Consider the following 13,453-nt stretch of genomic DNA (forward strand, 5'->3'; position numbering starts at 1 on the left):
AAGAAGCCTTGGTTGTGTAGACATACGAAACGAAATTTGGTCAACATGAAGGAAATCATCTTGTTCATCATTTCGGACATCTCAGAAATGGAAGCGTTGAGATTAACGCGCAAGTATTTTTATTATTATTTACAAATGTGATTAAATCAATGATATTGTTGTATAATATGTTGCAGAATATCCTGACATAAGTTTTTAAATTTTTTATTAAAAATATAGTTATGTTTTCGCTTATAAATTATTTCACAGGCTAATCCATACTTAACCTTGCTGACTACAAATTCACAAGCGTTTTTCCATCTTAAAGAATGCAGACATGATGATGTGACTTTTCCTTTTCCTTTTTCTTTTTTTAATAATAAATTAGTAAATTAGATTCTTGAAGGTTTTGTCGTTGATCCATCTATTAATTCTAGATCTTTATTTCATTTAACTCATCAGTAAACAACAACCAATGGAACAATTATGGTTACAGGTGTAGTGGTCTATCTGGACTTCGGTATTTTATTTATCGAAGCATCTATCTGGATGAATATGTATCTTCTGGGTTTGCGTCTCCAATCAGTCATCCACATCAGCATAATAGGTTTTTTTTTCTTATTTGTTAAACATTATGTTATAATTTATAATTTAATTTGTTTTAGTTTAATAAAAAATTGAATTGGTTTGTTTTTGAATTTTGAATTTTGATGGTTGTATAGATTCTGTTTTTTCCAAGTTTTTTGATTTCTTTATCACCAAACAAATTACATTTTCATTTGCTACAGTTTTTATATTTAAGTGGTAAATTCGCTAAATAGCAATATATTTAAGTGGTAAATTCGCTAAATAGCAATGTACATTGTCATTTCTGCTTTTCCATCTTTAGGTGGTAAATGAATAAATAGCAACGAACTTTGAGTTTACACATTTTTTTTCTATTTTTTTGTATATTGATTTTTTTTCCAAAAACCAAACTACATTGCTATTAGGTGCATTTTCCATTTTTATGACTGAAAAGCCCTAAATAGCAAAGCACTGTGAATTTATATGTATTTTTTTTCTATCTTTTTGCAATTTCTTTTTATTTCTTTACCAAAAAACCAAAATAGATTACCATTTCGTGCATCTTCTATTTTTTTGGTTGTAAATGCAATAAATAGCACTATACTTTGAATTTATAGTTTTTTTCTTTTTGTAATTTGTTTTGATTTTTTTACTAAAAAAGAAACACTAAATATCAATGTACTTTGAGTTTACACCTTTTGGTTTTGTTTTTAACAATTTATTTTATTTCTTTTCCAAAAACCAAATCATATTTCTATTTGTTGCATTTTTTCATATTTAGGTGGTATACAGAGCATACATACAAACGGGATGATTTTAAAATGTTGACTCCAAAATAGCAATATTGTCCACTAGGACCATCAAATTACCCGAAATTCCCATGACAAGTGGATTCCACGATAGTAATTCTTCATTATGAAGTGCACTATTAGTGAAGATAAAATGCACATTGATACATCGAATGAACATGGCAGCCTAATCGATATGTACACAAATAGCACATTCTGTTTCTTTAAAATAGAAGTTAAACGCATGGCTAATTATTTGTGTGTGTTGGCACTTTCTCTTTAAGTTTTTTGTGTTTCTTCTTAATTTATCAATTTGGGTTGAATTGATTATGAAAGAGGAAAAGCACTTCCACTAGAAAAACTCCACAGAAACTAAAATCAATTGGATCCCTGCTTATAAAAAATGTTTAAAGTTATTGGTGCATTTCACCATTTTTTTTTTTTTTTGATAAGTTGTTATGATAAACAAATCAATTTAAGTATTTTCTCTTTCTTGCATAGCATTTTTGGTGGTTTTTCAAGGAAATTGTAGGTAAAAAGCAAATCGAGTATCAGGTATGATTCCGTTGCATTGCTTATCAGTGTTACGAAACAACAAAGTTAAATAGACGAATTGAAGAGATAAGCAATATACTTCTCGAACCAATACCTTCCAATCCCCGCAACGCGGGAGAAACATTTCTAGTTATTATAAATTTTGAACGACATTTTATTAATCGAGCGACATGATAAATTCGAACGACTTTATAAAATCGGTGTTTAATTCTTTTTTACTTTATATTTTAATCTTATATATATATATATATATATATATATATATATATATATATATATATATATATATATATATATATATATATATATATATATATAATCTGATGATGTCAAATCAAAAGTTAAAAAATTAATTAGATTGATTTTAAGAGGGATAAATTTGGTTAGAAATGGTACTTATATTACAACCCTTTTCACTGTTATAATATGATTAGTTTTGTATCGGTTGTAACGCCCATTTTATATAACTTATAAATCATTGTATAATGGTTTAGAGATTCAAAATTGTTCGACGAGGTTTTGATAAAGATAACTTGAATCTCATAAAATGTTTTTAAACCATAGTAATTTGTTTTATAAAAAGACGGATGTTACATACTAACACCTTACCTCCCCTTTATTTTATACTAATGAAACTTAGGTATACTTGTAGCTTCAATCAGATATAAATACAGCATGTAAAAAACACAAGAAAAAACACAATTTAGGTGATAAACATACCGCTCAAATCAAGAATTGAGAATCAAGATACACGGAACATATATTAACATTAAGTTATTTATAAAACAAACGTCTAAATGCACATCAAATCTCTCCTGATAGGCTACACAAATCCTTTCTCCCTTTACAACTTGGAAAAGTCACAATTAAGATTTATATTTTGTTTCTCATGTTAAATTACGATTTTTGCGATTTAAACGAACACGACTTTCATGCAATTCAAGATGACTCAAGAACTATGGCTCCCGGTGTGTCGTTCACATTGTGAGAATGGTTGTGTTCTCCTTCGTATGTCACAATGAGCATAGAAGCATCATCCAAAGCTCTTTCAACATGCTTTCTTGCAGGACAACCTCTAAGACTGCTACATTTGTAATAACCCCTAAATAAATAAATAAAATAGATCAATTAGATGATTTTCAATTCACCCTAACCAAATATGGTTTTATTAAAAATACACCTTTATACTTTTCATAAAAGATTTATTATAACCTTTCCCCATAATCATATTCCCCATTATCATCCCTCGCACTAAAAATATTTTAAACAAGAGAATCACCTTTGTTCTTGGTTGTCTAATCTTTCAAAGTTGTCTTTGTTTTTAATAATGTGAAATGAATTAGTTTAGTTTTTAATACAAGAACAAAGTAATTTGACTATTTGTAGACAGGTTGACTCTTGTTTTATCCTTTTCGAATACTACAACTCTAATAATTGACGAGTGACATTCCATTTGAAGAAGGAATTCTCTTTTGGCATTTCTTAATGGAAAAGTCTACTTATTTAAGGACCCACATGGTTAATTACCAAAATACCCACAAACATGAGTCAAACTTTCACACTCATGGGACGACTTCATTCTCCACAGCCTCACAAATCACAATGACCGCATAATTCCCCCACAATTATTTTCAACATTAAATAATATATCGATGGATACCACTTAGTCAACGAGTCACCGAGTTTGTGACACTCACTGAGTTAATAACCCAGTTCTTCCGATATCAACTATGATGAACTGAATCAAGGTAACAAGAGATCTTGAGACTAAAAAACAAGAAATTTACCTCGGATGTGGAGAACCTTTGATCGGTTTTTGACCGTATTTCCTCCACGAGTAATCGTCCGGCGGTATATCGGCCATCTTCATGCTTATCGCCGGCACTCTTACCACCTTCTTCATCCTCGATTTCCTGCAAATTTTGACCAGGTTAAAAACAAATCCCGATTAATCAAATCCCAGAATTCAAAATTTGATGATTGTATGTATCGGTGAATCTTTGTGTGGAAGATGATGAATTACCTTTTCTTTGAACAATGGCAACGCCCAGAAGAATTAGCGCACTTGGTGTGAGAATCATCCATGGAGTTACATTTCCTTTTGAAAGAAGAAGATGACATATTCGGCTGACAACCAGAGGAGGCCTGAGACATATTTGTAATCTGAAACCCAGAAGACATCGACGGCTGTAAACTATCTGTGTCTCCAGTCAACGTCGACCTAAAGGAATTCGCCTGAGAGGCGGGAGGAGGAGGAGGAGCAAAACTAATGGTGGTTACCGGAAAATCTTTCCGGTCAAACGATCCGGATATCGCCAACGGATGGTGGAGAGTCGGCTGCGGAACTGGTGGTGTACGCTGCTGTATCGGCGCCGGAGAATACAGCTTCTGATGGGGAACACTCGCCGGCGCAGGAACCAACGGAGAAATTTTCTCAGGTGGGTTAGAATTAGAATTAGAAACAGAAACAGAAACAGGGCCACGTCTGAACCGAGCATGACCGGTGCGATTCCGATCGAGAAGAGAGATGAACTTTTTAAACTTGGTAACTGCAACATCTACAACCGCTACATAGTCGGTGGTTGCAGATGAATCCGTAGCTCCGGCAGGCGGAGAAGAAGACGATGAGGACGTTGTGTTAGCATTACTCTGATACGATTGTGAAGATGAAGATAGTAATCTGATGAAATTCTCGACGCTTTGTAGACCGGCGGCGGCCGCTTCTTGGACGGAATTTTCTTCAATTTTGTTGTGTAAAGCGGTGGTTCTGTAAGTATTCATCAAATCCACCGCCATGAAAAATTCAAACAACAAATCCCAGAGAAAAAGGTAAAGATGAAAGAAGGGGATTTAAGGATTTATGGGGTCTGGATTCAACGCATCAAACTATCAATGTTCTTTGTATTTGTGGTCAAAGCTCCGAACCAATAATGGCTCTACGTGTGGAAAATAGGTGGCTGTGCAAAGGTCAAAGTAGACTGTATTTTTGGTGGGACCCGGATTTACCAGAAGAATCGGTTTTTAATGTTTAAACGGTGATTTACAAAAATAATACTTCTTCTACTACTATTATTATTATTATTATTATTATTATTATTATTTGCATTTTTTGTCTTTTTAATTTGTGAGATTTTATTATTATTATTATTATTATTATTTGCTTTTTTTTTGTCTTTTTTATTTGTGAGATTTGTCGTTCAAGACTTAACTTCGGTAAATTGTTCTTGAGGGTGTTTGGATTAGATTTTTATTTTATTTTTATAGCTTATTTGTGGTAGAAATAAGCAATAAGCAATAAGCATGACGATGAATGCTTATTAAAATTAGCTTATTTAGCATAATAAGCTGAATTTTATCCAAACACTTAAATTAACTTATTGTGGGAATAAGTAATAAGCACCTCTTTTTTTCTATCCAAACACCTCCTTGTATTTCGAATTAATTTTACAGAACCAAAGCACTCAACTAAAAATTTAAAAAACAAAAATTGCTTGAGTATAGTGTAAATGCTCCCAAGGGAGGATGGATGGACGGAGTTTATGCGACGAAAATCATCGAAGCAAAGAGGCAACGAATCAGAAGCGACTAGTTTCTTTATTTCTAACATAGTAAATGGAGCAACCAAGACTGAATTCAGAAAGATTTCCTCACACTTTGGTTGATTGATTGATATCTACTTTGGCGAAAACAGGCGCAAGAATGGGAAGAACTACCGATTCATCCGCTTCTTGGGGTGGATGATATCAAAACCATGGAGTCTAAGCTAAACGATGTCTTATACATACACAATATTCTGGGGTCATTGCAAGGCGTGAAAGAAAGGAGCTACAAGTAAAACATAATCCAAGGAAAAGATCGACTGCATTCTCGGCTCAACAGAACATTAGCAGTAACGATTATGTGGATAAAAGATCCTATGCTCAAGTTATCAGCCAAAACAACTGAGTCGGCTTGGAACCTGTAACGTCCGCGTTTCCAGACTAAGCATTATCATTGATGTAATACTTTAGGTTAACCCTTATAACTCTTTTTGGAGTATTAATGATGAAATATTTGAATATTATGTGAATTATGTGTTTATTTTCTTAATTACTATAATTTAATGAATTAAGAATAAAATAAGCGTCAAATTTGAAGTGTGAGATAAGCCCGATATCTTTGCATAAAGATGTAGTGGTTGAAACAAGGATTCTGAAGATATAAACAATGCCGAAATCCGAGTTATAACGAAAAAGTTATGACATGTCGAAGTTTCGTGACAGAACCGGCAACGTTGAATGACATAAAAAGTGAAATTTACGTTAGAGCGATCTTTAGCCTTAGTGATCTAAACGAAAGTCGTAGAGTTCGTTAAACCGAGAGCGTGCATAAAATGAACGCCCAAATCTGACTTCGTATGAGGAAGTTATGATTTTTCTAAGTTTCAACTTAGAAGTATGCAGCCCGAATACTCGATTTGAGACCGAACGGTTTTTAGCCGACAATCTAAACGATAATTGAAGATCTCGTTAATAGTAGTGAAACGATAAAAAGATAGGCGAAAACGGACGTCGGATGAAGAAGTTATGAATTTATAACGGAGTTTTCCTGTCCCGACCAACTAAAAATAAATAATAAAAATAAATTCAAAATTATCCGATGAAATCTAAACGAAAGTTGTAGAGCGTAGTCTCACCTACGCATGGATATAAAGAACGTTGAAAACGGAGTTCATATGAGAAAGATATGAATTTTTGAAGTTTATTAAATATTTTCGATATTTAATTTAAATAAAAATTATCCGATATTATCCTGGGGGGGGGGGGGGGGGGGTCAGCGAGCTTATCCCCATTACGCCCAACGTAATTTTGTTAGGGCTAAAATGTTGTAATAATTCGAAGAGTCAGTTTGTTTGTTACGAAGAATCTTATTGTCTTTGTATGTATGAGTCTTCGTATATATATAGTTATTTTTTCTAAGGCATTATAAAGTGAAGGCTTAACGTTTAGTCCTTAGTATTTTTGTTATGCTTTTATTCTCCTATAAATAGGGGCATGTACTAGTGTTCTAGAAACAACTTTTACACACAGTTTTACAGTTTATTCATTGTACTCTGTAAACTGGAAGGTATAATATGAGCTGATCAAAGATTATATTTACTCTTGTGTTCATCGTTTCAATACTTTACTCAATTACTTCTAGAATTACATTCAAACTCGATTCCAAATCTCATCAATTGGTATCAGAGCATGAATCCTTTCTGTGATCTGATTTTCATACGTTCAAAAAGGTTTTTGAGTCTACTGTTTGATTCAAAAAGTTTCCGTTCTTTTTGTGTTGAAAATACTTCTTGATCTTGGTCTAGGATTTGATTCTGCGAAAATTTATGTGAATCGTTTGTTAGTAGTGTGATTCTAATCTGAAAAATACAATTTGATTTCAAATTCTTCAAGTTTTCATAATATTTTTGAGCTTTTGTTCCGTACAACAATGGCGTCATTCAATCTTAACTCTATGACATCATTTTCTCATTTGCTTGGATCATCCACAAAAATTCCGATGCTAATTCCAGAATATTACGATCAGTGGGCAGATCATATGCAAGACTACTTGAATGGATTGGATGAAGAACTATGAAATTGTATTTCAGGAGAAATCAATCCACCTTCAAGAGTTCAACCAATCGGTGCATTTTCAAGCAGTTCGGAGGTTGATAATCAATCAAATCGTTTGAAACAGCTGGAGATGAGGTGCATGATGTGACAACCCTATTTTTCCCAAAAGCATTGTAAACACTCGAAAGCTAAAAACAACGAAATTAACCTCGAAAATAAAGTGTTCAGGTATCTAAGTTGGGATGTATCGAATATTAGATATCATGCCCAGGTTTCCAAAGACATAAAGAACACTCAAAACCGAGTTATATTGAAGAAATTATAACCACTCGTATAATTACGACTCGACGTTAAAACATAATTTGACGTAAAAAGTGAAATCTCTATAAAATACATTTTAGCCTTAAAGTATCTAAACAAAAGTCGTAGATCTCGTTGAAAGATGAGCGTGCATAAAAAGATCGCCCAATTTGGACCTCGTATGAAGAAGTTACGAATTTTCAAAGTTTCGTAACAGTAGTAAAGGGCTAAAAACTCGGATTGAAGATCGAGTATTATTTAGCTATCGCCACCTAAACGGAAGTTGAAGATCTCCTCGGTGGTAATAAAACAATAAAAAGACAAACGAAAAACCGACGTCGAATAAAGAACCTATGAAATTTTAACGAACTTTAGGAGGCCCGGCCTATTAAAATTATATCATTAAAAATAAAGTCAAAACTAGCCGACGGAATCTAAATGAAAGTTGTAGAGCATAATCTCACCTACGCGTGGATATAAAGAACGCGAAAAACGGAGCTCGTACGCGAAAGTTACGGAATTTAGAAGTTGGAAGCAGGGATTACGCCCTGCGTAATCTGGGAGTACGCCCCGCGTACTAGACCCAGGGTCGAGTCCCATCGGCCCGCCCAAGCTACGCCTAGCTAGCCAGGAGTGGTAAGCCATGACGCCTTATTACGCCCCGCGTAACCGAAGTACGCCCCGCGTACTGACTACGCCCCGCGTACTCCGGCAGTACGCGCCGCGTACGGGGGTTTTCAGCCCTATAAATAGAGGGCAAAAGGCTCGGGTTTTGGCACACCTTCACCATTTCTCAGACATTCTCCCAGCTCCAGAGACCCTTTTCTCACCTCGGTTTCCGCACTCGAGCCCCGACGAAAGATTTATGTTGCAGAAGTTCCCGAAGAGCCCGACGACGCAACTATCCGCGATCGAAACTCTGCTCAACTCTAGCCCCTCTCTTCAAACTTAACGAGTGAGTTCATACCCCTACTTTTAAATCCTTTTACATGTTTTAAGGGGGGGGGGGGGGAAATACAAGTACATTACACGTTAAAAGTATCGTTTTCTAAACATAAATGCAATTTCTAACTTCGAATATCGATACAAACATCTTATGTATACAAGGGAAATTATATCACTAAGTTATGTCTACGAAATGGAACATACTATCTGAAGAACTATAATGGGTATAGTTAGCAAGTCAATCCTACATTTTTATACAATTTGAAAAACGAAACACTTTCAAAAAGGAGTAAAGTCATTTCATTGTAAATCTATTTATACTAGGTAAATGTGAGACATTTAAACTTCAACGTACATTTTTGTATGCATTTCAAGTCCTGTATTATATACCATAATCTCTTGGAGGGAGAGCGTGATACTTGTGTATAGATCTATACGGGATTGACAATCCCGCACCTAAACTACTAGCTATAGAAAGACCGGCAGGTCTGGGGTGACAAATGTCATAACACTGCAACACTTGAAGGATGTTGTTACAGGCCGTCAGTGTCAATAGTATGGTTATAAAGCTCACATAAAAAGTATAAAACAAGATTGATTTACGAGATTCATATGTGCATCACAGTTTTCTTACATTCTAATTTCATACTAAATTATTGTCATTGTTGTCTATAAAAGTTACTAATACACTTCCAGTTTTGGAACCTTTTTCATTCTTACAAGAAAATATTGGATTTTCTAAAAACCTCGTTTACCAAATTACTACCAAAAGGAATATACTTTTCAACTCGGAGCACTCATGAACTCACCAACTTAATTGTTGACACTTTTCAAAACCACTTGTATTTCTCAGGGAATCAGTGATACAGGTAAACTACCAGCTTTTGGAAGAAGGAACATAAAGGATGATTTTATCATTAAGCATTTAATCATCATATTGTAATATTCTTTTGATAACATGTATAACGCAACAATACACGTTTTCATTGTTATATATATGATGGTTGTGTTACTTTCTTTACAATATTCAATCGTTGTGATACTACGTGAAGTCATCCACCCCCGAATGTTTCCGCCATTCTGGTTTGGGGGTGTGACAGATTGGTATCAGAGCATTGTATATAGTGAACTAAGTATATCTAACCACATAAGATATACAAACTATAAATACAACGGGAACCAAAAACCCTCTGATAACAACATTTTCATAGCAATATATTTTCTTTTAAATACATACATTTTTACCGCACGTATCAGTCTCGCGTCATGACAAGTTTTTCTAAAAAGTAGTATGGCAAGTTGCAATACCACGATTGAGCCTTGGGGTATGTAATCAAAACAAGAATAAATATAACCTGATCAACTATATTTATCCTGGATTTGACCAATATACGTCGAGGAATGGTCGTAGTAGTCAACAAGCCAAAAACTTATAAAAATCTAAATTCGCTAAATTGAAATAATATAAGTCTATTATTAAACAATAAAACATTGCGCTCAGTAAAGATATAAATAGGCTTAGGAATTCGTTAATTAGAAGATTTTTTAAAAAAAATCTCATACCTCTATCCCAGTACAGACAAATGGCCGGATTTCCTTTACCGGGAGACCCCTACTACCTAAATCAAGGTAACGGCGGCTGGATAGAAGAAGACCCGGAGGAAGACCCAGAGGAAATCGAAGAAGAAATCAAAGAAGAGGTCGAAGAAGAATTCGAAATCGAAGTCGGAGAGGAATACGAAGTCGACGAGGAGATCGTGGAAATTTCTAGCGGAACAGATTCCGAACCGGAAATAATCGACCCTCCCATCCCCCATCCTCCAGTGATCAGGCCACATCAACCGGGACCCATTCCCATATGGGGAAGCCACCTCTACTACTGGAGCCGTCAGCAAGGCGTGCGTCCTCCATTTGGCATGTGTCGGGATTTTTACAACGTCAGTGGAGGAGGCTCCGCTGATCGAGCACTCCCCGTTGTCGTGAATGCTATAGCTAACCAGAACTACCAGGCAGAACAACAAGCAACCAGAATTCGAGAGATCAATGCTGCTACCCAAGGTAACGCCTCCGACATCAGCCGTTTGGACGGACTACATGAGAATCTCCAAATCTACACGGGGACACTACAGAACCAAATGATAACAGCGCTAGATGACATAAGAGAGATGAAAGAACAACAAGCGGAATTCGAGAGGCGATTGATGGGAGTCAAACGGTCAGATGCCGAATCCAGCTCCAAACGCCACAAGTAGAGTTTGTTCAAGCTCCAACAAATTTTGATATAGCCTAGGACTGCGGATAAAGTTTTTTCTCTTATTTTCTTTTGTATCTGTAAAACGGAGACCTCTTAATTAGGTCAAATTTTCCTAGAAACCTAATGAAACACACCTTAGGTGTGATATATATATATATATATATATATATATATATATATATATATATATATATATATATATATATATATATGCAGTGCCTCTTTATATACCTCTCGAAATTAATTAAATTGTTATATCTAACTTGAAACCAAAAACTAAAGTCAAAACAAATTACAAGATACGACTAACTCTCAATTACACGATTGTCAAAACCTTAGAAAATTATAGTATTCATTCTTATTTTCTCTACCAGAACATGCCTCCTCGTAGAACAACACGCAGAAACTCAACTCCAGCACCACCTCCACCACCTCCTCCAACTATGGATGCAGCTATGTTCCAAACTGCTGTAACGGCCGCTGTAACCGCGGCGATGGCTCAAATGAGCAACAATGGGTCGAGAGGTGGAATAAATAGCTTTACCAACGGCCCAAGCCAAGGCCGTACTGGAGTCTGCACTTACAAAGACTTTACTAATGGAAAACCTATTCCCTTTTATGGAACTGGAGGAGTATTGGCTCTGTCCCAATGGATAGAGAAGACGGAAGCCGTATTTGAAATTTGCGCATGCCCGGAAGAAAGCAAAGTAAAATTTGCTGCCTGTACATTCTCTGAACGCGCCTTGACATGGTGGAACGGCCACGTCAAGACACTAACCCTGGTGGTGGCAAACTCCATGGGTTGGGAGAATTTGAAGCGAATGCTCCTACGGGAATACTGCCCAAGGGGCGAAATTCAGAAGCTGGAACAAGAATTGTGGAACCTTTCGATGAAAGGATCGGACATCGCAGGCTACACCAATAGGTTCAGCGATTTGATAACGCTTTGTCCTGGGATGTTAATTCTAGAAAGCCAAAAAGTGGAGAGATACATCTGGGGATTATCACCCCAACTGCGAGGAAGTGTGCTAGCTTCAAAGCCCATGACCTTCGACAGTGCCAAAGAACTGGCGCAATCTCTTGTGGATCATGGCGTCTGCCAAGGAGTCACGACTATCGCAACTGAACCAACCAAAGGGAACAATGACAACAATAACAACAGCAAGAAGAAATACTGGAACAAGAGGAAGGGACTAACCTCTCAAGAACCTTCAAAGAGACAAATGGTGGCGGTTCATGCTGCTACTACTCCCAGCACAACTCCTACAACTTCGACGCCAACAAGACAATATGCAGGGAACTTGCCAAAGTGCAGCAAATGCAACTACCATCACCACGGAAATTGCCGCAAAATGTACTGTAAGAACTGTGACAGGAAAGGGCACACAGCCCGTTTCTGTAAGGCACCAGCGCGGCCATTCACTCAAGTTCCTAGTACTGGGGTAAGTCAAGCCTGTTATGGATGTGGAGAAACCGGGCATTTCAAGAGGGACTGCCCCAAGACAAGGAATGTTGGTGGTATTGGGAGAGTGCTGGCGATAGGTCAAAATGAAGCAATAACTGATCCAACAGTAGTTACGGGTACGTTTCTCCTCAACAACATTTATGCATGCATACTATTTGATTGCGGTGCGGAGAGAAGTTTTGTGAGCCATAAATTCAAACATCTACTTAACCAGAGACCCCAACCACTTAATAAAATATTCACGGTAGAAATGGCTAATGGAAAAACAGAAAGCACAAGTGATATGTACGTCGAGTGCACATTAAATTTAAACGAACATTTATTTCCAATCGACCTTATGCCCATTTCGATAAGGAGTTTTGATATAATCATCGGTATGGACTGGCTGAGTCTTCACCATGCCGACATTCTTTGCCATGAAAAGGCCGTTCGTCTCAATCTTCCCAACGGCGAAAATCTCATCATATATGGAGACAAACCTAGTGCAAAATTACAAATCATCTCCTGTATTAAAGCACAAAAATATCTTCGCAAGGAATACCATGCCTTTCTAGCCCACGTAGTAGACCAGAAGAAAGAACCAAAGAACATTAAAGATATTCCAGAAGTCTGCAACTTCCCAGACATTTTCCCAGAAGATCTCCCAGGAGTCCCACCAGAACGTCAAGTCGAATTCAGAATCGACTTGATTCCCGGAGCCACCCCAGTAGCAAAGTCACCGTACCGTTTAGCTCCAGCCGAGATGCAGGAACTGTCCAGTCAATTGAACGAGTTGTTGAGCAAGGGATTCATTAGGCCAAGTTTCTCACCATGGGGTGCACCAGTCCTGTTCGTGAAAAAGAAGGACGGATCTTTTCGCATGTGCATCGATTATCGAGAACTGAACAAACTGACAATCAAAAACCGATATCCCCTTCCACGTATAGACGATCTTTTTGACCAACTACAAGGAGTGAGCTACTTCTCGAAAATCGACCTAAGATCCGGTTATCACCAGCTACGAGTA

General features: G+C 36.5%; 1 protein-coding gene across 1 annotated transcript; it reads right to left on the bottom strand.

The window, feature by feature from the left end:
* Positions 1 to 2,624: 2,624 nt before the first annotated feature.
* On the bottom strand, positions 2,625 to 4,766 carry LOC145043345 (putative WRKY transcription factor 15). The gene is made up of 3 exons (XM_078991976.1): positions 3,913 to 4,766; positions 3,677 to 3,802; positions 2,625 to 2,991 (listed from the first exon to the last, which is right to left on the bottom strand). Exons 1-3 carry the CDS (start codon positions 4,683 to 4,685, stop codon positions 2,829 to 2,831), a joined length of 1,062 nt encoding a protein of 353 aa, XP_078848102.1. The 5' UTR covers positions 4,686 to 4,766; the 3' UTR covers positions 2,625 to 2,828.
* Positions 4,767 to 13,453: the final 8,687 nt, after the last annotated feature.

The sequence above is a fragment of the Lactuca saligna genome, chromosome 4 (assembly GCF_052625555.1).
Source record: "Lactuca saligna cultivar CGN05327 chromosome 4, ASM5262555v1, whole genome shotgun sequence".
NCBI lineage: Eukaryota > Viridiplantae > Streptophyta > Magnoliopsida > Asterales > Asteraceae > Lactuca > Lactuca saligna.

What these genes read in the sequence shown, in the direction of transcription:
- LOC145043345 (XM_078991976.1), bottom strand. Translation starts at nt 4,685, where the DNA reads ATGGCGGTGGATTTGATGAATACTTACAGAACCACCGCTTTACACAAC. An exon ending in TGCCATTGTTCAAAGAAAAG is followed by an intron (nt 3,803 to 3,912) that starts GTAATTCATCAT and finishes CAAAATTTGCAG; the next exon opens with GAAATCGAGGATGAAGAAGG. An exon ending in AAAGGTTCTCCACATCCGAG is followed by an intron (nt 2,992 to 3,676) that starts GTAAATTTCTTG and finishes TTATTTATTTAG; the next exon opens with GGGTTATTACAAATGTAGCA.